This window comes from Phacochoerus africanus, chromosome 2, assembly GCF_016906955.1.
Source record: "Phacochoerus africanus isolate WHEZ1 chromosome 2, ROS_Pafr_v1, whole genome shotgun sequence".
Taxonomy (NCBI): Eukaryota; Metazoa; Chordata; class Mammalia; order Artiodactyla; family Suidae; genus Phacochoerus; species Phacochoerus africanus.
This window is the reverse complement of record NC_062545.1, coordinates 37,183,053-37,208,058: the sequence shown is the minus strand read 5'-3', so window position 1 is coordinate 37,208,058 and position 25,006 is coordinate 37,183,053. Positions and strand designations below refer to the sequence as shown.

General features: G+C 40.8%; 1 protein-coding gene across 1 annotated transcript; it reads left to right on the top strand.

Annotated features, from left to right (window-relative positions):
- Positions 1-11,840: 11,840 nt before the first annotated feature.
- On the top strand, positions 11,841-23,172 carry HEY2 (hes related family bHLH transcription factor with YRPW motif 2). Its single transcript, XM_047759361.1, has 5 exons — positions 11,841-12,089; positions 14,016-14,094; positions 14,225-14,308; positions 16,535-16,616; positions 21,183-23,172. Exons 1-5 carry the CDS (start codon positions 12,007-12,009, stop codon positions 21,866-21,868), a joined length of 1,014 nt encoding a protein of 337 aa, XP_047615317.1. The 5' UTR covers positions 11,841-12,006; the 3' UTR covers positions 21,869-23,172.
- Positions 23,173-25,006: the final 1,834 nt, after the last annotated feature.

The following is a 25,006-nucleotide window of genomic DNA, read 5'->3' as shown; positions in this document are numbered from 1 at the left end:
TCCATGAGGACCCAGGTTCCATCTCTGGCATTGCTCAGTGGGTTAAGAATCTGTCATTGCCATGAATTGTGGTGTAAGTTGCAGATGCAGCTCGGATCCTGCAGTGCAGGATTCAGTGTAGGCCAGCAGCTACAGCTCAGATTTGACCCCTAGCCTGGGAACCTCTACATGCCGCAGGTGCAGCTCTAAAAAGATTAAAAAAAAAAAAAAAAAAAACCTAAAATCAAAATGATAGATACTATTTCACCTATCAGGTTGGCAACCATCAAACTATCTAGTGTTGGTGATTATTTAGAGAAATGAGGGTTCTAACACTGCCGGGAGGGATATAAATTGTTCCAACTGTTATGAAAGGTAATTTGGCAGGAAATGCCAAAAATGTTTAATATGTGAATACCATTTGGTCATCTGATTCTATTTTTAATAATTTAGACTAAAAACAATTAATAAAATGTATATGCTTTTTACTTACAAGATTTTTTTAGCATTGTTTATAATAGAAAGATTTAAAAACATTTAAATGCTCAGTAATATGAGTTCCCACTGTGGCACACTGCATTAAGGATCCAGCATTGACTCTGTGGAGGCTTGGGTTGCTGCTGAGGCACAGATTCAATATCCAGTCCAGCAGAGTGGATTAAGAATCTGGTGTTGCTGCAGCTGTGATGAGGTTGTAGCTGAGGCTCAGATTCAGTCCCTGGCCTGAGAACTTGCATATGCCTCAGGTGAGGCCAAACAAACAAACAAACAAAATAAGAAGAAGAAATAATTAAGTAAATTTAAGGTACATCCATACCACAGATTACTACTGTATCAGAAAAAAGTTACAGGTATTTTTAGCAAAATGAGGGAAATGTTCATTACACACATTTAGGTCTAAAAACAGATTATCAAATATTATTAGGCTAAATTATTCCATGTTTTGTGAATAGGAAAAAACACAAAAACTGAAAGAATAATTATCAAAGCGCTAATAATGATCCTCTCTGATTGTCAGGTTAAATTGCAATTTAAATATTATTGCTAACACAATCTACTAATTTTTCTGCAATGAGCATGTATTGCTACTATAATATAAAAGCAATAAAAGATGGCTTTAAATTTCTTAAGGAAAGAAAGTAACAAGGAAGTTGGTCCCCTGTTCTTAGGACCCATGATTGTAATATCTCTTTTTCCCTGAGTCAAGCACATTATGAAGGACTTGACATCCCCTATTTTATTTGATCCTTATCCTTCATTAGGTATCATTAAGCCCATGAATGAGGTCCTGGTTTCAGAAAAAAGAGCATGTTCAAGGCCATGGAACTAGAGGCAAACCTAGGAATGCCCACCCCACCCCACCCTACTCCCCATCCCGGCCAGTGTCTGATGCTAAAGCTTATATTCTTAACCACAAACTTTCCTGGGTCTGTTATGGAGTAACGCGGCCTTTTGAGGATAGACTCAGAAAAGTAACCACCAGGTATGACAGATTCCATGAGAAAATGTTTTCGGATTTCAAACAACACACCTACAAATGGTCTTTGCGAAACAAATTTTTCTTATACTGTGCATCACTTCTATCAATTTTCAGTCTGTGTCTGTATCACATAAATTCTTCTCAGAGGCAATATCCAGCAATGGGTAAGAGCACTAGCCCAGAATTAGATTCCCTGGGTCAAACTTTACATATCCCTTAACACCCATAAAACCCCAGGCAGGTGCTTAACATCAATGGGTCTGATTCCTCATCAGTAAGACAAAAGATAATGAAACTTCTGGTTATAAGAAAAATAGGGACTAGGGATGTAATGTACAATATGTTAAAATGAACACTACTACATGTTATACACAAAAGTTGTTAAGAAAGTAATTCCTAACAGTTTTTATCACAAGGAAAAATTTTTCCTATTTCTTTAATTTCGTAACTATGTGATATGATGGCTGTTCACTACACTCATTGTATCAATAAGTTCATGATTATGTAAGTTGAATCATTACACTGAATACTTTGTCAATTATATCTCAATAAAACCAGAAAAAAAAATTTTATAAATAAATCGAAACTCACATACATCATACATACTTACAATGATTGTCCTACCTCAAGGAGTTCTGGTGAGGATAAAATGAACTAATCCACATAGTGCTCTCTTAGCTAAGTGCCTGACACATAGCAAGTACTTGATAAATGGCAGTTACTCAAATGTTTTCTCTGGATAGTAAACTCTCCAAAGGCAAAAAATCACATGTTATGTTGCTTTTCAATTCCCTGATGAGTGCACTAGATGATTGATCAGAGGATGAAGCTGGATGTGAAGGACTGTCTGATGGGAAGTCTCTGCACTGCAAGTTCTCTGCTCTGATTCAACTTCAACTAGAACCCTATCTGGCTAACCTTGGTTCACTAATTGTAGCCTTGTTTTATTCTCATCTCCAGTGCAGTGACTAAAAGAAAATCATGATTTTAACCTGTCTTGCATCTCCTAATTAAACATTATTGCTGTTCACCCATTGAATATCCAATATTTACATGCAAATTACTGCCATTTCGACAAGGCCTTTCAGGAAAGGATGTATAACTTTACTGGTCTAAAAATAGTTTTAAAATACATAAGTAAAAAATAAAAAGTTAAGTAACACTTGAACAGTAACATCCATGAATATTTATCTATAGCACCCTGCAGAAAAGTAACTGTAACCTATTTCTCTCTTTCACAAGAAAGCAGCAGGAAAGAATCCCAGCTCAATCCCTCACTTAAAGTATTCAATCTGGATAAATCTGAAATAGCTAGCAGCCTTCCCATTCTATGTGTTACTTTGAAGTCGATGAAGGTGAAAACCTCACTTTAGAAAGTTCTCTTAATCCTTGAGAGTATAACAGTGTGCTGATTTTAATTATGACAAGACAGATTGTGAAACAAATCTATAAATATCAATGTGCAAGTCCTGATAAGTCTGTGAATACTCTACAAAACAGGTAGTGAACATGTTTTTTCATCATATTATAAACCCCAGGAACCCAATTAAAAGCAACGAGTTGCCCAAGAGCTGAGTTAACAGTCCTGCTTAACAATATTCTTCTAGTGGCTAAATGACTTGCACTGAGAAAAAAAGACTAAGAATTTCATTTATAAATTGTCCTGGAATTCTTTTTCGACTATAATACTTTCAAGTCAAATTAGTGACAACATGAGTTCTCTTAGGGAGCAGTGTGTTAAGAATCCAGGGTTGTCATTGCAGTGGCTTAGGTTGCTGCTGTGGCATGGGTTTGACCCCTGGCCTGGGAATTTTTATACACTGCAGGCACAGCCAAAAAAAATAAAAAAAAAAAAAATAAGTTAGTGATGGAGTTCCCATCCTGGCTCAGTGGCTAATGAATTCAACTAGGAACCATGGGGTTGCGGGTTCGATCCCTGCCCTTGCTCAGTGGGTTAAGGATCCGGCGTTGCCATGAGCTGTGGTGTAGGTTGCAGATGCAGCTCGGATCTGGTGTTGCTGTGGCTCTGGTGTGGGCCAATGGCTACAACTCTGATTCAACCCCTAGCCTGGGAGCCTCCATATGCCAAGGGAAGCAGCCCAAGAAATGGCAAAAAGACAAAAAAGAAAAAGAAAAAACAAGTTAGTGACAACAACTAAAACAAGGAAGAAACTTGACTGGATCAGTCTAATGAATTATAGCTCTAAACACATCACTTCTCTTAGAAACCTCCAGTGACTCTCAAATGACTTCAAAACACCCGGTGGGCACGAAAGCTCCACCAAGATCTGGCTACAGCCTAAACTCTCTCCCTTCTACCTACATTTCCCCCATATCTTTCATTGCAACAAAGAATCACCCATCTTGCCCTAAGAATCACTTGCATTTTTCAGCCTCCATGTGTCTTTGCAAATGATGCTCCCTCTCACAGACACCACGTCAAGACTGTAGTTATGGTGGACATCCTTCAAGGCTCTGCTCAAACCCACTTCTTCCCTTAATCCCATGATTGCACCAAAGGATAGATAAGGGATTAGAAACCTCCCCTTCTCATGTTAAACAGCAATACAAAGATAGCTCAATAAACATACTACCTAAATAAAAACAGCATGATTGTCATATAAAGAGAATTTGAAAACAAAAATCCCTGGGTCACTCCTACCCTTCCAACAGGATTGCTACCTCTAATCTTATATAAAAATTTAAGAGCTGTCACGGATGAAATATCTCATTTAAAATGAATCTTCTTTCTCTTTGTGCCCATAGCACGCAATTTACTTTTAACTTCGGCCTTGAATACATCCCATCTTGGTAACAGTTGTTTTTGTTTAGGCTAATACGTTATTTCCACTATTTCATGAGAACAGGAATTGAGGCTTCTTCATCAGGTATCAACCAAGCTGCCTAACAGAGAGCATTGTTCAAAGTAGGTGTTCAGTACTTAGTGGCCTGAATATGAGACCAGACAAATGAAGAGAGGCACAATCTGAAGAATCGGGCCATGATTAATAAGGTAGCCTTATTACTTTCAAGTACCCACACTAATAGTTCTGCCAGTGATCACTGTCTATAATCTCTTCAGCTTTAGTTTCAGATCATTTCCTCCCACAGTTCTGTTCATTTCGTCCCCACTGTGATGCTTCTAACCACCCTATTAGTTCTCAAACTACATTTTTGAATGAGAACAAAATGCTTCACTGTTAATATTAAAGTACAGACATTTTTTCCCAATACACACACACACACAAATTTATGGCTAGAATGTTTTCATTTTACATATGGGAAAAGAATCTGAGAAAGAATGGATGTGTGCATATGTATAAGTAAATCACTTTGTCATATATAGCCAGAAATTATCACAACATGGTAAATCAACTATACTTCAATAAAACTTTAAAAAATGAAAAGAGTGCTTTTGGAGTTCCTGTCATGGCGCAGTGGTTAATGAATCTGACTAGGAACCATGAGGTTGCAGGTTCAATCCCTGCCCTTGCTCAGTGGGTTAAGGATCCGGTGGTGCCGTGAGCTGTGGTGTAGGTTGCAGACGCAGCTCAGATCCCACGTTGCTGTGGCTCTGGCGTAGGCTGGCAGCTACAGCTCCGATGAGAACCCAAGCCTGGGAGCCTCCATATGCCGAGGGAAGCAGCCCAAGAAATGGCAAAAAGACAAAAAAAAAAAGAAAAGAAAGAAAAGAGTGCTTTCATCTAAAATTTTGCTCAAATCTTTATCTCAACTAGAAGCCATACATGCAGTATATCATTAACTTATCAATATTTCATGGGTTCATGTAAAGAGAACATGATCTTTCAGTTGTTCACCTGAACACCAGCAAGACCACACTCCCAAACTTTTAACCTAACAAAAGCCTTTAATATAACATTGCATCAAGGGGGTCAACTCTAAAGTCTGCTTTTCTAAGGATCTACATTTTTTTAAATTGCATAAGGAAACTAATTTAAAATGTAGACAATGGAACAGATAAAAGATAATACATTTTAGTATATAAAATAATATAAATGGAATAAGTGAATGCAATTTTAAAGTAGAGAAAATATACACAAAAATACACACTTTGTAAATATCACATTACAAATGGTGGTTTAATTACCAAATACAGACTTCTCCTCTGTGATGTGAGCTACTGGTCAGTGCCAGATATTATAATTGACTTTAACATGTTAACAATTAGGTCATATCAATTTAAAAAAAACCTTTATTTTGTGCCTTTTATAGCTATCTAAGCAGAAATAACTTCTATCCATTTGTAGGTAGGTGGATACATACATACATATATAAATACCCACCTAAATCACTTTTATTGGTTTTATATTTTCTATTCCTAACTTGGTCTTCTATTTTCAGACTTCATTCATGTTCCTGTTGAGACTGTTATTCTAGCAAAATCCTGATAGCCAGCCTTAACAAGTGAATCCTGCAATGCTGTGTTTTGATTCATGATTCAATACTGCCCTAGGATTCTCAGATTAAAAGTGCTATGGAAATGTATGGTCAGTGCACCTTTCCCACATATTCAAGGCATAGTACACACCTTCTCCATGCTTCAGCTGATCATCATCACTAAGCACCATGACATTTCGTTTCCAAGCAGATTGCAGTGCCCTAATGAATACTGCAGTTCCTCACAGAACTGTTTTCCCTATTCATTTCCTAGAAATGGAATGACCTATTACTTAAGACTCACTACTTAATCTGTCACTTAAAAATTTTAGTCACATGTTCCCAGTACATTCTGATATTATTAAATTATTCTGAAAGTTAAAGTTGGGCTGTCCCTTTAGCCAATAGATGCCAAGCTTGTTAGTTTTCTGTTTCTTATAAAGTATTACTTCAATAGGTTTACAAAGCATGAAGTTCCAAAAACAGCATGTATTTTTCCATGATAAGTAAAATTAGCAACTTCTTATTTCTAACCTATGAGGGTTTTTTCCCCCATAAAGTCTCTGTCAATTTAAAACTAAGCATATAAGGGCATAAATGTGCACACATCTAATAAAAGTATTCTAATAAAAGTGCTAAGAAAAGATATAAATGTTCATTTGCATTCTAGTGGGAAATACTTTTAATCTTAAATTTTTCCATAACACTTAATGTTTCAGAAAGCTGTACAGCCTTTCTCTTTCACTTTCATCTAGAAATGCCAACCAGCAAGATTCAGGACTATTTGATTTATTTTTTTTCTAAAACTGAAAGCAGAAACTTCCCTATAAAGAATCAATTTTTGTAACTCTGTGAGGCACTGGTCCTATTAATGTCAACTAATCTTGAGAGCATAGGGAATGACTTATTCAGCTATTAGGAGATAAACTACTGTCTTTATTTACACATAATAGGAGTGCTATTGTTCATGTTCATGTAATAATGTAGATACTTGGGGAAGAATTTTAAACAAAGAAAATACTTGTCTTAAATAAAAATTTATAATCTGTGAACAGGGCAATCATATAATTCTTTTAGAATTCAGTAGCTGGATAGTTTTTCTTTTTTGGAAAAATAATGTGCTTCCTCTTTCCTGAAATTGGAAATTAGAAATAAGAAAACTCACTCTGCTTTTCTGTCTGACTTGGCTGCCAGGAAGCTCAGGGCTGAACTAAGAGCACATTTACAGTAAATGCTTTCCTGCTAACATTAAGTACATTCTCTTCGTTTTTCATAATTTTTTAAATTTCATGGTTGTTTATTTCATTATTCCAATTTATCCAAATTTTATATATAGGGAAAGAAGCAGAGCACACTAATGTCAGTAAGAAATTCATTCCAGGCCATTTATTATGACCATTATGAGTCAAGTACTATTCTATTCTAGAGGATGAGGATACAGTTGGTTAAAGATGATTTTTATAAGAGAAGTGAATATACCTAACTGTATTCTTAAGTGCGGGGGGGGGGGGGTGGGGGGGAATCTGCTGATCAAACTAACTTCGAGAAAATTAAAGTTTTGAAGAACTTCCTTAAAAGCAAAGCCTGCTCACATCAATTTAAGCCTCTCAAAAAGGAAGTTAACATGGTGAGTATAGTTATCATTTGACTGTTGCTTAGGAGGTTATGGAAAACTGGTTACTTGAGTATACAACCCAGTCTTCTCAAGGGTCCTACAATAAAACCAGCCTTAATCCTTGGGCATGTGCTAAGTATTAATAACATCACTCATGAAAGAAAACTTTTACATAAATTACCCCTTAATAACAGAGATCAATTTAAACATTCTGTCTTCCAAGAAGGGGGCCTTTGGGTCTTAGATTTCCTACCTTGGAGCTTCTGATGTGATAAGTAACACCTATTGAGGAAGGCCAAGAAATACATTTCGCTTTGTGTAGCTAACCAGGCAAAGATAATTGTTAACTGGTAAAGCAGTTCCCATTTATGGATGACTTCAAGGTTGGTGGGCCTAAATTTGCCCTTGCTTCCAGCTTTGTTTTGCATTACTGGTTTGCAAATATGTGTTACACAGTGACCCTACTCTGGCCTGCCTGCTGCCTGCCCGATGTTGAGAAAAGTATTGAAATTTATAAGGATCTTGCCCTTGGCCTCTACTCAGGGTGCAGCATTCTCACACACTTAAAAGCATTGCCAATTCACAATAGCCTTGTAGTCAAGGAAGCCAGCCCAACAAGGCCGCCCACAGATGCACGTGCATGTCACCTGCCCCAGCAATTGTAAATAAGATCAGCATGTCTGGGATGATCCCCTTGTCTTCCTTTTGCAAGAGAAAGCTGTGTAAATACTTATATTTCAGAAAGGGCAAAATTGATTTCTCAATTTGAACTATGTGCATTTAGCCTTCTCAAACTAACATAAAGCATTTAAACAACAGAGCTGCCTGTATTTCACTGAGAAGCTAAGTTAAAACATTTTTAAAAACTGGTGTCATGCCTTGGTGACTTTCTAAGGAACCCAAAGACTCAAGTCGCCAACACTTTTTAAGTAACTGTAAGCAGCGTCTCAAAGGATTCAGAGAAGCAACAAATAACAAAGTGTGACCATTAATCCTGAAAAATCAGTGCTCTAATGAGGAAAAAGCAGGCAAGAATTAAAAAAAAAAAAAAAAAAAATCCCGGTTCCTTCCAAAAATGCCACAAGGAGAGGTTTAAAATGCTGCAAAGTAATCATGTCATTCATTTATGCAACAAAACTCAAATTTCATGGGACAAGACACGACCGGGTCAAGATGGTCAAGATGGTCAAAATGGCCAGATACACAGGTGCAAAAACTGTAACTTTACATTAAATGGGTGCAGGAAGAGTTGGGGAGGAGGATGGGCACCACTCAGTTTGATGTTTCCAGATCTCCACATTTGACATGTCACTCTCATGTCAAAAGTGAGTTAAATCGCACGAGGACAAAACGGGGATGAGAGGACCAGATTCAGGAAGGCATCTGTCTTCCTTCCTCCATTTCCTTTAGATCTTTCTGGACTTCCTTCCTAATGGCAGTTCAGGAAAATGGTTTGCAGGAAAGTTCTCCGTATCTTTTGGTCTAAGTTTCTCTTACAAATCTTTGAAAAGGAAAGAATTGTGGTTTGCTCTGCACGCGGACGTCTTTTCTTCTGCCTGGGCTCTTACTAAGCCTCCAACCAACTTTCGATGAAAAGAACGTCTGGGGGGCGAGGAAACTTGAAATCCCGCGGTTTTCTCATTCTCTTTTCTTTTTCTCCGCAGAAGCCAACCCTACACCTCGCTCCCCTACCCCTGACGATCAACCACTGTTTTTAGGTATGCTGGGACATTTTACAGAGTTTCCTCCGTTTCTCCCTCCCGAGAAGCACTTTCAGTCTTTGATAAGTCGCCTGACTAGGGGATAGATAAATGGGATATTTGAGCGGAATTAAAGACCTATTAAAAAACCCCATGCTGCCTAATTGCGATTAAGTATTTTGGAGATAAGTGAGCATATTATTGTTTTGGCAGTGTTCAAAACGCCAAGGTCTTTTGCCTTTTGCATTCTTGTCCAACAGACATATATAGCACTTGCCACATACCACTGTTCTAAACACTTTAAAAACATATCCTCTAAGCTATATTAAATCTGTGTGTGCTTTTCGGACGTCCCTGCCATCTTTTTCTTTATTACATGGTACGGTGGTTAAGTCTTAAAAGACAAATATGGAAAATTTTTAACCAGTTGCTACTTTATTGCAAGCAAACCATTTCCCTCTTCGCAATTTTTTCCCGCAAGTATTGAATTAAATACACTAGTACAGTGAGAAAGAACTCGACTTTTTTTTTTTTTTTTTTTTTTCCGGTGAAGATCTCAGACTTTGCCCCAGGCGTCTGGAATCGCCAGTGGCCAAGGTTAACTGCACCTGTAGCCATTCAGAAAAATGCGCCGCCTTTGAGGAAACTTTTTGAGGAAAGTTGCGAATGCTGAGCTCGCGCCAGGCCTGAAGCGACGTGTCCCCCGTGGCCCAAGGGGACTAGCCTCCTGCGCATCCTCCGCAGAGGTGGGACCCGCAATTTGCGCGCGTCCGGCACATCCCTCTCCGGGCTATGAACCGGGAGCCGGGCTATGAACCGGGAGCCGATCGGCGCCGGGGGAAGTCGCAGCCGATGTGGCGCGAACCCGCTCAGCTCTGCGCAGCAGGCTCTGGTAGCCCGGGCTGCAGTGAGGCAAAGGCCCGGAGACCTGCTCGGGCCGGACACCTGCCCCAAGGCCCACAGCAGAGCTGGGGGGGTCACCACCCCCCGCAGCCCGGAGCTGACCCAGTCCAGTCCCACTAGGCCCCGCCCGGCCCCGCCGACTGTGTGCTTGGCCCGGTGTTAAGTTTCAGAAGTCAGGATGAAACAGTTCGGGTTTCTGTTCACACTGTTATTGCAGGCGCCGCGGTGGGAACAACACAAAAGAGGCGAGGGCGTGTAGGGAAGGGGTTTTGTGGTTTAACAAGGGCTTAACACGCGGGCTACAGGTCCTTCCCGCTCTCCCCTGGCCCACCCCCCGCCCGGACCGGTGTATTTAAGTCCTTCCTCTTCGCTCCGCCCTGCGCCGCTCCTGTCCGGGGAGAGAATGTAATGTCAGAAGGACGCCCTAAGCAGATCCCCAATAAAATAAGAATCGTCTGTGGCGTGGGGTCGTGGTGAATACTGATAGACGCCTCTCTCTGACGGTTTTCCGCACTAAGCACAGAGCTGTCCCGGCGCAAAGAGTGGAGTCTCGGGCTCGACCCCGACCAAGCCGGTGAGCGCAGACCGCTACCGCGGCGCCGGGCTGGCAAACCGACCCGGGCTGCCCTCACAGAGATACAGCGGCGTAGGCGGTTCAAAACAAAAACAAAAACCCCCAAAACTCAGCATGGAGAGAAAGAACAGCTTAAAAACATGTTTTAAAAGCACATCTAGAGTTTTATACAACGCACACTGTCCAATGCACTAAAAACTGGACACGAATTTTTCAAGCGCGATTTTTTTTTTCACTCCGGGATGCTAATTAACTCTACCGCTGCGACTACACAAATCCAGAGGTGTGGAGAACTACAATTATCTGGATAATCCAAGCCCGGAAGACTCGAACTTGAAGAACTACTAAAACTGTGTCCTGAAATACCCGCATCACTGCTCTAGTCCCTTCTGCCTCCAGAGTAGACAAAACTCCAGCCCACAGTCTACTCAGCGGGATCTATTATCCACAGCGCCAGTGGTTAAATGGAAAGAACTGATTCAGAGCAAATCGAAAATCGCCTGGTGGCCGGTCTCTCAGACCCTCCGACCGCCAGCGGTTAAGTACCTGGTCGGGAAAACTCACGTCCTTATCAGTTCACAGCCCAGAGGCCGCGGAAGTAGCCTTGGGAGTTGCCAGGGAGAAAAGTAACTTTGATTTAAGGTTTTCAAAAACCCCAGAGGGCAAATGTGACCGCCAGGGTCAGTCAGCAGTTTTGGTCCAGACAAGGGACAGCCGAGTGTAGCGGTTCAGTTAATCCACGACGCCTCCCGACGTCCCACACGCTCGCTCACACTCAACCACGCGCCGGGGGTTATTAGCATACGCCTGAAACTTCTGCCGCAGAGAGCCCGGTGCGAAGGAGCGCCAAAACCTGCGGTCCAGAGCCCGCCCCCTTCCCTCCGCGCCCGCGCCCACGTCCGCGCGCTTCCCTATCTAGAGTTAGCAACTTCGCGCTCACGCCCGCCGCGGCCTCTCCCAGCCCGCGCTCAGCTCTCTGGGCCCAGATGCGCGAACGCGTTCCCACGCCTCCGTCCCAGGTCCGAGGCGGGCATTGGCGAGCGCGGCCCCGCCCCTCCGCTCAAGCCAATCGCGGGCCACGCCGACCCTCAAGGAGGCGGTGCCAGACCCGGCCACAGGGGCCTGCGCGCAGAGGCGGGAGAGGGGCCCCCGCCCGCGCGGGGAGGCGTGGCTGGCGCCGGCTCTTGCGGCCGCGCTGGGCTGCGGCGTGGGAAAGAGCGGCGAGGAGCCGAGTGCGCCGCCGCGGGACCGCGCTGTCGCCGGTTCCAGGGAGGAGGCAGGCAGACCGGGAGGACGCTGCATCCAGCTCGGCGTCCCTAGTTCTGGCCGGGCTGCGCTCCGCGCGGTCTGGGCCGCGATGAAGCGCCCTTGCGAGGAGACCACTTCTGAGAGCGACATGGACGAGACTATCGACGTGGGGAGCGAAAACAATTACTCGGGGTGAGCGCGGGCTCGGCGGAGCTGTCTGGAGCCCAAGGCGACCGGGAGTTTCATGTACCAGCGGCTCCTTGGAAATCCCGAGGTTCCTCTCCGCCCTGTCCTAGCCAAGGGGGGAAACTTTTGCCGGAAAGACTGAGTGGTGGGCGCTCGCGGAGCGCGCGTTGGGGTGGGGCGAGGCATTTGGGTTTTCACTGTAGGGGTGGGGCGGAGAGGACTCTGGACGCGGCCGAAAAAGTGTAGGAGTTGGCGAAGGAGGGTCCTCGGCTGTCAGCGTTGGGCGCGCGGACTGGCACGTCCGGGAGACACCGAAATTGTCTTTAGAAACATTTTCAAAATAAGCCAGGCGAAGATTTTTAAAATTGATTTTTTTTAAAAAAAGGGACCGAAAGATGGCTTGCTTTTTGGAGAAATTAAAGCAAGTTGCTATGTTAAGGATAAGTAGGTTGAGATTTCCAGGTTGATCCTCTGTGACTTGGCTGACGGGAGAGTGGGTGACAGATGGAAGGATCGTTTCGGGCATCATCTTTGCTTGTTCTTAAGTCTGGAAAAAGATTGGGGTCGTGATCAGGAAAGCCAGACCTCCACTTTCCAGTGACAGAGGTTACGGAGGCGTTTTAGTGCGGAGGCGGGTCAGATGATAATTGCTTCTAATTGGCATCCCCAGAAGCACCTTAATTATTTATCTGCAGCTGTCACTCAAAGAGCAAAATTCTTTCCACCTTTGGAAAACTAGTTTTCTTTCAATATTATTATTTTAATATGTACAAACTTTAGTCTGGAATCAGCAGAAGCAAAGATATTTACATGAAACGTTGTTTGCAAAGTATCTTCTAATCATTAAAGTGTTGTGTCATCTTAAAAAATGAGATCTGAAAAACAAAAGATGTCATGTGAAAGGTGACACCAGTTGAGAAGGGGTGGGAATGAAGGGAACAGTTAATTCAGAAATAAGATCCAGAAGTGAGAAGGTGAGGTAATAAGAACCTGGTGTGTGCAACATTTCTAAAATGAAAGAGAATAACAGGAACCTGGAGAATTTGAGAACATGAAGAAGCAGTATCCATGAATTATGAAGAGAAGCAGATACAAGCTAGAAAGGATTGTAAAAATTAAAAGTGACAAGGTAGTGATTTGATTGAACTTGCAATATAAAATATTTTTCATTAGCACACTCAAGATGGACTACAACTCTGAAAGGTTTAAGCTTAGATTGAAGGCTGAGAAATACTCAGAGTTTTATTTACAAAGTAAAACTTTCACCTAGTAGTTCATCTAATTTACTTTTTCTATCAGTGGCGTATTTAATTTGGGGGCATTCTTTTGAAAGATTAGCATAGAAAACATTGAATTTGTCATTTTTTCCCCTGTATGACTAATTGAAGTTTTGAAATAGTAGGGTAACTTCTGTTTATTTTAAAGATTGCATCTAGGGACAACACATTGACATGGGATGACTGTATATCTGTTTAATAGTGGTGCTGAACATGGCCTTTATTTTAAAATAGCTTTGCTTTGTTCAGTGGGTCTGCCCAGACGGAGGAGGAGGGATGCTATTAGAGATTATTTGACTTTTAAGAAACATTTATGAGGGAAACTAGAAAGTGCTAATGCCTAATTTCTCACCCCAACTGCCAATAATTATTTCACTGGGAGACTTAATAAAAGTTTAGGGACATTGTTGCCAGTGGATTTGGCATCTGGATTACTCATTAAAATTGAAAGGAAAAAAGGCATGATTCCTACCTGAAAAGAGATAAAAGGGTTGAAAGCAAAGTCTGTTAAGAACAAGAATGAAGAATAAAAAAACACTGACCCAGAATAAAAAAAAACTGACCTAAACTAATCTGAATGTTTAATGTGTGCCATCAAGCCCCCAGAAGAAACAACTGTCAACGCAGCACCTGACAGACTTTTCTCATTTCATAGGCAAAGTACTAGCTCTGTGATTAGATCGAATTCTCCAACAACGACATCTCAGATTATGGCAAGAAAGAAAAGGAGAGGGGTATGTGATTTTTTTTTTTTATTTCATTTAATCTAGCCTAATGTGTAGCAGTTGTATTTTTCCATTATGAGTAATTTTATCACATGTGTATTCACAAAGTTTTGTTGTTGTTTTGCTTTTTGGGGAATAGATAATAGAGAAAAGGCGTCGAGATCGGATAAATAACAGTTTATCTGAGTTGAGACGACTGGTGCCAACCGCTTTTGAAAAACAAGTAAGCTGCCCCCACCCCTGACCACCCCACCAAAGAGCTGAAAAAATCTGATTCTCTCATCTGGGAATGTGGGTTCTTGTTAAAGCTCATTAAAATAATGGTGTATGTGCCCTGATCTGGCACAGAGCAGCTATTTCAATAAAATGCTTTGTTGTGGCAAAACTATTAAAAACATAATCCATCATGAAGTTGAAAAACATTTCCATTCTCTAGCTTATTTCCCCCTTAAGGGTAACATGTTCATGCTTTCTCTGTTCTTTCTATGAATACCAGTAGTGGTTTTGTTTAAAAAAACGAGCTGTATGTAGTATTCTTATTTAAAAAAAAAAAAAAAAGATATCATGTGAAGTTTCATTTTTGTCTCAAACTGTTAAAAGAAAAAGCTTTTTGTCTAAAAAAAAAAAAACCAAAGCCAACGAAGTGATATCTCTATCTCTATTTTCTAAGTAATAATACTAACAAAATTTATTTACTGAACCACTTAGTTTCGTTTTTAATCCTTGGGTTAATAGAATGATGTTTGATTTGAGGCAGCTTTGTGCAAGTTTTGTAAAAATCAAGCTAGCTATACATTTCCCTTTTCGGAATTCAAGTATGTCTTTACAAAAAAAAAGAAAGAAAGATTTTGCACACTTAGGTAGGAAGCCAGATGTTTAAATCTTCCCTTATCATTTTGGAAAAATTGTGTTTTTCCTCCTGCCTCAATGGCTGATGGTCAGATTTCTAAGAGCATCTTTCAAAGACTGTGACATCATACCCTTTTGAAAATGCTTTCAATTAAATTCAAATAGGGTATACGACAGAAGTTGTTTGTTTATTCCAATTTGTTATTTACTTCATGAACCGCAAACACTATAAAGCAAACCCTACAAAGCCCTTGGAAATTATCCAGAAACTGCAGTTTTATTATTAGTCACTTTCGCTGAAACTACTGTACATCTTCATGGAAAAACTGAACATTGAGGCAAGTACAAGATGCCATATGCTATCGATTTCGGAGGGAGAAAAGGCACCCCTTCTATATACTGAAATTGTCTTTGATAAGCTAAATGTAACATGCAAATTGTGGTTTTGATTACTAGCATTTCTCATGACAACAGGCTAAAGATAAAAATATCAGTAATCAATGATATTTTTACTTTGAGTACTGAAGCATCAACAGTTGTGAGGAACAGTTTGGTGATTTTTTTTTTCCCTTGGTTTGTTAGATTTTTTTTTTTTTTCTCTTAAAATGTCAACTTAAAACAAACCTTAAAAGCAAACCTCAGTTGTTTGGCAGTTTGTTACCATAAACACAGGCTTTCCCATTTGCTGAGCTTGGCGACCAACCCTAGCGAGCTGGCCCTGTCACAATATGATTAGAAGACTGTTCTTTCGAGCACTTTAAATAACTCTGGCACCCTCACCAGGTACTGGGTGCTGGAAATTTTCACAAAAAAAGGAAAGCATAGGAACCTGAAATAAACTTCAGTTTCCTTTTCAAAAAAAAAAAATTAAAAAACTGATTTAATTACTTAGCTCTTCCAAGAAATTAGAAGCCATCCACATCCACAGTTTGAGGTGGCACATTTGTGTTTCAGTTGGTTTCCAGAGGTAGCCTTCTTCTAAAATGGAGGGAGGGGCATAAAATATATTTCCAAGACAATTTTGTTAAGAACTATTTTAAAGAGTTCCAATATCCTTAAGCATTCTTGATGTTTGTTAGATAAGAGGAAGATTATGCTTTCTTTTTTATGAACTTGGAATTTACAGTGACACCTGCTGGTAATTATCGAGAAGGAAAAAAAACCTTGAAAGTCTTTGTACTTTTGGTTCTACTTACCAGTGGTGTAGTATGAATTACCTTAAAGGCATATTAGAACATATTATAACAATAATTTGTTGCAATCATATCTCCTTTTCCTCCAGAGTTAAACTCACCTGATCTAGACTTCAGGGTTACATAAGACTATTGTATGTCCCCTAGTAAAATAAAGTATGTTATTAACCAGGGCAGAGATTAGATGCAAAGTTTGAGATTTTTGCAGTAGTAAAACATCTGTAAAATGTCAAATATCTGTCATTAAGTGGGACATAATTAGTGTTTTCGTGGAAAGGCTGGAAAAACTTCAGATTTTTCCTTTGAAAAAAATGAACAGAATTTTCTAGTGAGAGGGCAAATTAAAAATTCAGGGTAAATTGTTCCATTTTTTCCTATGGGACTTAAGACTTTATTTGTTTATACAGGGATCTGCAAAGTTAGAAAAGGCCGAAATATTGCAAATGACAGTGGATCATTTAAAAATGCTCCAGGCAACCGGGGGTAAAGGTAAGTAGGTGACTTCATTTTTTTCCCCCTCTCCACCTTTTTCTTTTCATTTTTTTCTCCCTAAGATTGTAAGGAAGTCATAGTTGAACAGTTCTTTAACAAGCTGAGATAGGAGGTCCCAGATTAAAGCCATGGAAATCAATGCTAATGGCAGGATTGAACTCGTGGGAAAGAACTTCTGGAACAAAAGAAGCACTTGACCCTGGGCTTGTGTTTGCTTTCATAATACTGTGGGAGTAAAGCTTCATTCACAGCAGCCTGGTCAGAGATTTGTTTGGGACTTTCAGAAGCGCATGCTGGAATTTGTACAGAAAGACAAAACAAACACACAAACATCCAAACATAAACAGGAGGTTAGAGGCAATCTTTTTCTCTTCTTCTTTCCCTTCCCCTAACCCCCACCCTGCACCTCATTAAATCAGGGATAGGACTCAGGGTAATGCAGCTATCCCAAAGGAAGTGAATTTTCATTGTCATTTTCAGAGTTTGGTTGGTCTTGGATTTAAACTACACAGAGCTTTTGAAGTGCCAGGTGGTGAATCTCTGCCTTGAAAACCGCTGATGGAGCAGGCATACCTGTGGAGAGCAGACAGGAGCAGATGCCCTGAGCCTGGTGCCCTGGAGAGATGTCTTCTGTATTGGGTAGTGATTTAGGGAAGAATCATTCAGAGAGTCAGGGACCTTCATTCACTTCATACTAAGAATGAACTTGAGATCCTGAAAGCTGACTGTTCATTCAGATTTCATTATCCCACTTCTTACACATACCTCAAACTTGATTTTGCCCTCTTCTGTCTTTTTCCACCCTTCAAGCAGGACTTTGGTAATCATCTTGGCCCAGGGTCCTGTTCCTCCTTGATCACTGAGTAAGGAGAGGGGCTAAGTGCTGCAGGTGCACCCTGCAGGCCTCCCTCTGCTCAGCATTAGCCTTGTAAGTATGTAGTATCATAGCCTGCTCTCAATCGGGGCCTAGGTAGGGCATTGGAGGGAAGCTACTGCTTCCATTCCAGTTGGTGTGGAAGTGTTTCAGTATTTAACTCCAGTATGGCCATGCTGCTGAGGATCTGTGGAGCATCAGCCCTGACCTTCACCATCTTTTACTCGTGTCAGGTAGGAGGCGATCATTATAAAGGGAAGCTCTCACCCATGGTGTGACTCAGCCTCTGTGGTACCTTCTCAAGGAACCGTCCTGAATGAAAAGCATCCCAAGTGGGTAGAGAATTGTGATTTCTACTCATTCAAATGTAACCCTCAACACAGGATGCAAATATTCTTACATAATAGAGAAGAGAACTGGATGAAATCTTACAAGCCAGTGATCCAGCCCAGCTTGGTCACTGCCTCCCCTTTAAGCCAGGACAAAAGTGGTGAGCTGCACTGTGAGGCCTGCCCTAGCACTCAGACCTCTCCAGGCCCCTCCAGCCCCATGATTCTGTCTCTCACCTACAACCACAGGATCTTAGCAGACAGATCAAGTGAGTGATGGTACAGGAAAAGTTGTTTGACTGCATTACCTCCCTTGGCATTGCTGGCTACAAGGCTAAGAATTTTTATCAGTGTTTCAAATATTTGGCAGGAATTATACTTCTAAAGAGTAATATTGTTCTTATGCCTTATTATAAAAACTAAGTTCCATCTTGGTTGCTATTCTTGGCTACCTGAACAGTCCTAAAATACGTCCCAAAATAGTTTGTGAACAGACATTTCCGAGCAAGCTGCACACGAGTCTCCTGACTGCCAGGTCATTAGAGAGGTCATCTCTCAGGAGAATGTGTGGGCCCTGAACAAGGGGGGCTGGCAGCGTGGGCTCAAATTGTTGGACTCACAACTGCTACCGGGGCCTCAAAATGTCCGGGTGAAGGGCAGAGACTCTGCAGTTGGCTTGCTTGGTTTCAAATCCTGACTCTGCCATGTTTTTTTAAGCTCTGTGACCCTGGCAAAATGACTAACCTTCTCTGAGCCCCAGTTTCTTCATCTGCAAAATGAGACCAGTGATAGTGTTCACTTCACAAGGTTGTTGAATTTATTCGCTTAAACCCAGTAGGGCAGGGATGGAAGTTAGACCTGTGTGCTATTATTATTGGCCCAAGAGCCATTCATAGGAAGCAGCTGTTTATCATCATTTCCTTCTGCTGTCAGCAACAGAATAGGAATTCCACACCTTATATTCCTTAAGATGCAACAGAGGACTCAGCCATACACAACAGCATATAGCTGGCAAGTCACAAGTTTGTGTCTTGGAAGGTTCTGGGGTTCAGTTTTGTTGGTCCATTCTTTAGTCTGTATTGGTATTGCGATAGTTTCTAGAGAGAATTTAGTAGGTAGCCTAAATTTCTGGATCCCTCTGGGTTTCTGGACTCTGTCTACTCTGGTGATTACCTCCCCTCCCTTCTTCTCTCATAGACGTCAGTAATCTGCAGAGCTTTACAGAAAACCCTGAGGACTCATGTGAAGTCTTTGGCGGCATCTTCTTTAGGAAGAGTTTCTCTCCTAATGCCGGAGCTTTATGGCTAACTATGCTCATGTCCTGGGGTGATAACTGTTTTTAATTGCTGACCTTCCACGTTTCATGATATTCTCTTATATCAGCTTTGTGCTGTTGTTGTTACTGTCTTAATGGTATATATTTTTGCCCCAAATTTCTTTTTGGGATTTCCAAATTTCTGTTGGTATTCTAGCTCTTAGACTTTATAATATTGTGACTACTCTTTTCCAAAGTGCTTTGATGGCACAATAACTAAGTTTAATTGTTAATTGATGATAAATGGAACAGGTAATACTTTGATCTCTAGAAACACAAAAAAGAGAATGTAATCAATGCCTTAGATGAAAATAATCTTGTTTAGATGTGATATTTCTCCTTTATGTATACACACATCCCAAAAGTGAGTAGACTAAATTTTACTTTGAAAATTGCTTTTAAAAAAAAGGTGTAGGTGTTCCCATCGTGGCTCAGTGGTTAAAGAATCTGACTAGGAACCGTGAGGTTGCGGGTATGATCCCTGGCCTTGCTCAGTGGGTTAAGGATCCGGCGTTGCCATGGGCTGTGGTGTAGGTCGCAGACTCGGCTCAGATCTGGCATAGCCGTGGCTGTGGTGTAGGCCAGCGGCTACAACTCCGATTCGACCCCTAGCCTGGGAACCTCCATATGCCATGGGAGTGGCCCTAGAGATGGCAAAAAGACCAAAAAAAAAAAAAAAGTTGCAAATGAGAAAAAATCTAAAAGGGCTACATTTATACATATTAGAGGTCATTAATTCAAAGTGGTGACATGTCCCCAAATGTCTTATTATTATCAGTACCCTAAATTGGCACTGATTCTAATCAGACATTACTATTTTCTATTCTAATGTATTATCTTTGGATAAAAAGGAATTCTCATAAATGTGACCAGCTCTAGCCATTTTTATGGTAATAAACTTAGGTGTGAAGGTCCATGCATACACACTGACACAAGTAATATACATTTTTTTCTTGGGTGGATGCCGGGAAAAAGTGAGCTAGCCAGTGAAAGAAATATATATTTATTTGAACTTCAGGAAAACTGAGTTTTAGGAATCTCGTATCAGTAAAGGAGCCTTATATTGCCTGATGGAAAAATAAGATCTTCAAATTAGTAACCAAATTTTTTATTTATTTTATTTTTTTATTTTTTATTTTTTATTTTTTGTCTTTTTGCTATTTCTTTGGACCACTCCCGCAGCATATGGAGGTTCCCAGGCTAGGGGTCCAATCGGAGCTGTAGCCACCAGCCTACACCAGAGCCACAGCAACATGGGATCTGAGCCGCGTCTGCAACCTACACCACAGCTCACGGCAACACTGGATCCCTAACCCACTGAGCAAGGGCAGGGACCGAACCCGCAACCTCATGGTTCCTAGTCGGATTCGTTAACCACTGCGCCACAACGGGAACTCCCCCAAATTTTTTAAAAATCATTTTACTTAGTTTAAATTTTTCATACAAAGAAATGACGTTTTCATTTTGTTGATTAAACAACACTACAAGTCAAGAAGCATTTATGAATTTATAAAGAGATTCTAGCACATTTCTGAAAAAGCCCTCAAACTGCTCCTATGCATTTCACATCTCTGTTATAAATGCGGGGAGAGTGAGGAGGTTTCAGATAAACCCTTTAATCTCCAACTCATGTGACAGAGACAGAGAGACTGGTACTCTGTATTACCATGAAAAAGTTTACTAGAGAATTTCACTGTCCCACAATACAAAAGAAGAGACACCGTTTTTTTTTTTTTTTTCCCGAAAGTGTTTGAAACACAGATGTTCTCAATTTTTTTCCCCCACAGTGATATTTGTTTGCAAGAACAACTGTAGTGTATAGCATTGCCAGAGTTGTCACACATGTGAATTGCAAAGTACACTTTCTTAACTTCTGCACAAATTACAACCATAAATAGCTGGCAACTTTTCAGAAAGGATAGTGCTCTGCTTAAATCTCTGCAGGACAGAGTGGAAGGTAGGTAGTTGGTGGTTACCCTTTGTAACTGTACATTCTCTCTCTTGCGCTCTCTCCTGGCCCCCACTATGCCCCCACCTGGTTTCAGGCTACTTTGACGCACATGCTCTCGCCATGGACTTCATGAGCATTGGATTCCGAGAGTGCTTAACAGAAGTGGCAAGGTACTTGAGCTCCGTGGAAGGCCTGGACTCCTCCGACCCACTGCGGGTGCGCCTGGTCTCTCATCTCAGCACCTGTGCCTCGCAGCGAGAGGCGGCGGCAATGACTTCCTCGCTGGCCCATCACCACCACCCCCTGCATCCGCACCACTGGGCGGCCGCATTCCACCATCTCCCGGCAGCCCTGCTTCAACCCAGTGGACTCCACACCTCCGAGTCCACGCCTTGTCGCCTCTCCACCGCTTCAGAAGTGCCTCCTGCCCACGGCTCCGCCCTCCTCACGGCCACGTTTGCCCACGCAGATTCTGCCCTTCGGATGCCATCGACGGGCAGCGTGGCCCCCTGCGTGCCACCTCTTTCCACTTCTCTCTTGTCCCTGTCAGCCACTGTCCATGCGGCCGCCGCCGCAGCCACGGCAGCTGCACACAGCTTCCCTCTGTCCTTTGCTGGGGCATTCCCCATGCTCCCCCCAAACGCAGCTGCGGCAGTGGCAGCCGCGACCGCCATCAGCCCCCCCTTGTCGGTATCAGCCACGTCTAGCCCTCAGCAGACAAGCAGTGGAACAAACAGTAAACCTTACCGACCCTGGGGGACAGAAGTGGGAGCTTTTTAAGTTTTCACTGAACTTCTTGCAACAGTAACTGAATGTCCTTAATTTCAGAGTCAGCTCAAAACTTCTGCACCCTGAAAGTAGCCATACAGATTCTGCCTGCAGATCCACAAAGGAACACTAAAGCTAAATTTGAGACACAAACCTCACATGTGGAAATGTGGTATTATCTTTTTTCTTTTTTGACTTAAGGCAGTTTGGTAACTGACATCAGCAACTTTCACACTCGTTTCCATTTAGAAGTTTCCTGGAAAATACGTGAACTATATTATCCAGCAGTGCATCAGGATGCCTGAATTGGGGAGGAAAAGTGCCCTGACTGAATTCTGTTAAAGCTAGATGGAAAACAATATTCATGTTTCATAAGTGCCTAAGCTAGTAAAGTTTTGTTTTGAACATAATAACATTGCACAAATAAAGAGTGTAGAGATTAGATTGAGAAAGGAAAGGGACGGAAGTCTTGCATTTGGCTGCAGACATTTTAATACAGTATCAGAGAGGAGCACTCTGTTGAAACCAACAGGTTTTTATTGGCCAAAAGAATTGCTGAAAATAATTTTCAAGTTGAAAGACCTAGTTTTATCTTAGTTTGCTTTCTTTGTACAGACTTGCCAAGTGGTGACATTTAGCAATGCATTAGTATAAGCAATTATTACATCAGTGCTCAGATTAACAAGCATTTCTGCCCTGCCTGCAAACCCCCAGGCACTTTTTTTCATGGCTCAAAATATGGTGCATCTTTATATAAACCATATGTTTATAGAGTGCACCTAGAAGCAGTTGCCTACTGTGTGCCTATCAGCCGCTCTTTGATTCATGCCAACTTGAAAACTCTCCAGTTTGTAAAAGTTTGGATTAATTTATTCAGCTTCATTTGGACTATTTTTTCATACTTATTGTCTTCATTTCATCCCGATACTGCATAATATCTATTCTTGTCACCTTTTGGGGAGCAGTTGCATTTCTGGAGGTGATGAGACAGGGAAAGAATATTGGGAAGCGCAAAGCCACGATTTTTAAATGTTCTTTGTCAAGCTTGTGATTGTGTTTGATCCCAAATCAAGATGAATGTATGCAAATGGGATGTACATAAATTATTTTTTTCCATGCCTAGACTAGTGCTACATAATGGTGTTTTGGTTTTTTTTTTGTTTTTATTTCGTTTATTGACAAAATAATCTCTTAATACTTTGAAATTAAGCACGTGAGATTTTATGTTTGAGAAATAAAGACACAGCATGTATTATGCACTTCATTTCTCTGCTGTGTGGAGAAAGCAATAAACATTATGAGAATGTTAAACATTATGCAAAATTATACCTTAAAATATTTGTTTTAAAATTACTGTACCTAGTCTCTTTTTTTTTGCATTACTTTGTAACCTTTTTCTATGCAAAAGTCTACATACCACTAATTAAATGAAGTCCTTTTTGACCATTTTTATGTGGATGAGTTGCTTTGCAGAATCAAAGGTTGACATGAATTTCAAGCAAGGCCTTCTTTCACCAACTAGTTAAGCCATGGCTTTTCTCTTTCTCTTTCAAAGTCATTTGATACAACTCATAGCTTGCTTGAAAATAGCATTTTTCTGAGCTTGTAAATCAGTTAAGTATAGGCAACTATGACATTATTTGGAGGAAGGAAGTGATCTTTTTCTTCCATCTTTTATTCTTAACCGTGGTTCTTGGAAAAGTGCAACTTACCAGAACTCCAAATAATAGTATACTGAACGTAGGGTAATAAACTTGAACATGCCATAGATTTTGTAACTTAGAAGTGTTTGTAGAATGTTTATAAAACATCACACGCATACATAGTGGGTATATATATGCTGCTTGATGATAAACCCTCCGCACCTACCTCAAGATTGCTTTGATGCATTGGGAGTTATGCAGCTATCCCTCCTTCTTCCAAAAAGCCTAAAATATACTGTTTCAGTGTTCCTGAAGCTGTCGCACCAAACATGAGAAGAAAAAGAATGTTTTTATTAAGTTTATCAATTATACTTAAAGGAAAAAGTGAGAGACCTCTTACATTATTTTCGTTCCGAAAAATCAGGCATGTACTTTATCTAATTTTTTTTGTCCGTGTAAGTGGGTTAAAAAAAAATGGACAAAAACAAATCATCTCGTTCCTCTTGTCCAAAAGCTCTATGGTTATTATATCTTCAGTTGGGATTAGGTAACAAATAAGAAAATGGATTTAGAGGTATTTGGAGTTTGCTTTTTAATCATGATTTATGGACAAGACGCATAGAAATATTTCTAGTTAGGAATTCATAGCTGATTCTGTGCCTACTATAATATCAGCACTCAAATAGCCATTTTTCCTGTTTTTGGAATGTAAACTTTTATCGATCAGGAATTTCTTTTAAAATTGGATTAAGTATTTTAAGATAAACACCCTTTCTTTCCTCCCTTTCTCTTCCTTTTTTTTTTTTCTTTTTTTCCTTCCAGTTACATGTGGGTTATTATTTTTCAGTTTAATTGATTAAAATATTGGCCAACCAACTTGCTAAATAGTTCCTAAGGGTTATCGGTGTCCTTAAATACACTGTCAGTCATTGCATTTGTTTAAAGTGAATTGGTTCTTGATCACTGTTTCACATCATCGGTTTTTAAGGTCATATTTCACTCTATTAACATTACTATTGAGTTTTCCATCTCTGACCCAGTGTTTTGTGAGAGTAGTGTTCTGCATTTCCATATATTAATTTTCATGTTTGCTACCAAAATATGAAAAAGTTTATTTTCTGCAGTTTAAGGGAAAAAGAACTTTTGGGGTTTGATTTATTGGTGGCTTTCGTTTGTGTAAAAGTTAGTCCCAAAGTTAACTCAAAGGATTTTTGGTGTGGAAAAGGGAAAGGAAAAAAAAGGAATAGGAGGACATGTTTAGAAATTGGGTTTTCCCAAATGATAGAAGCTATATGACACCTAATTAGAACAGTTTCATGTTTTACATCAGTGAGCTAGAATGTACTTATTGAATAACCACTTTGTGCCCAGCACTGTGCTGTGTATCAGCCTTCTGATGGTGTGTAGTAGCATTGAAAGGTGTGATCCTGCAGCCTGACAGTGATAGAGGTGTGGCTGCCACCCTGGCTGTTTATAGGGACCCTCAAAAGAAGGAGGGGCCCAGAGA

Excerpts from the sequence above, each read along its gene's own strand:
- HEY2 (XM_047759361.1), top strand. The coding sequence starts at position 12,007 with ATGAAGCGCCCTTGCGAGGAGACCACTTCTGAGAGCGACATGGACGAG. Across the intron at positions 12,090-14,015 it reads AGCGAAAACAATTACTCGGG|GCAAAGTACTAGCTCTGTGA; the intron begins GTGAGCGCGGGC and ends CTCATTTCATAG. Across the intron at positions 14,095-14,224 it reads CAAGAAAGAAAAGGAGAGGG|ATAATAGAGAAAAGGCGTCG; the intron begins GTATGTGATTTT and ends TTTGGGGAATAG.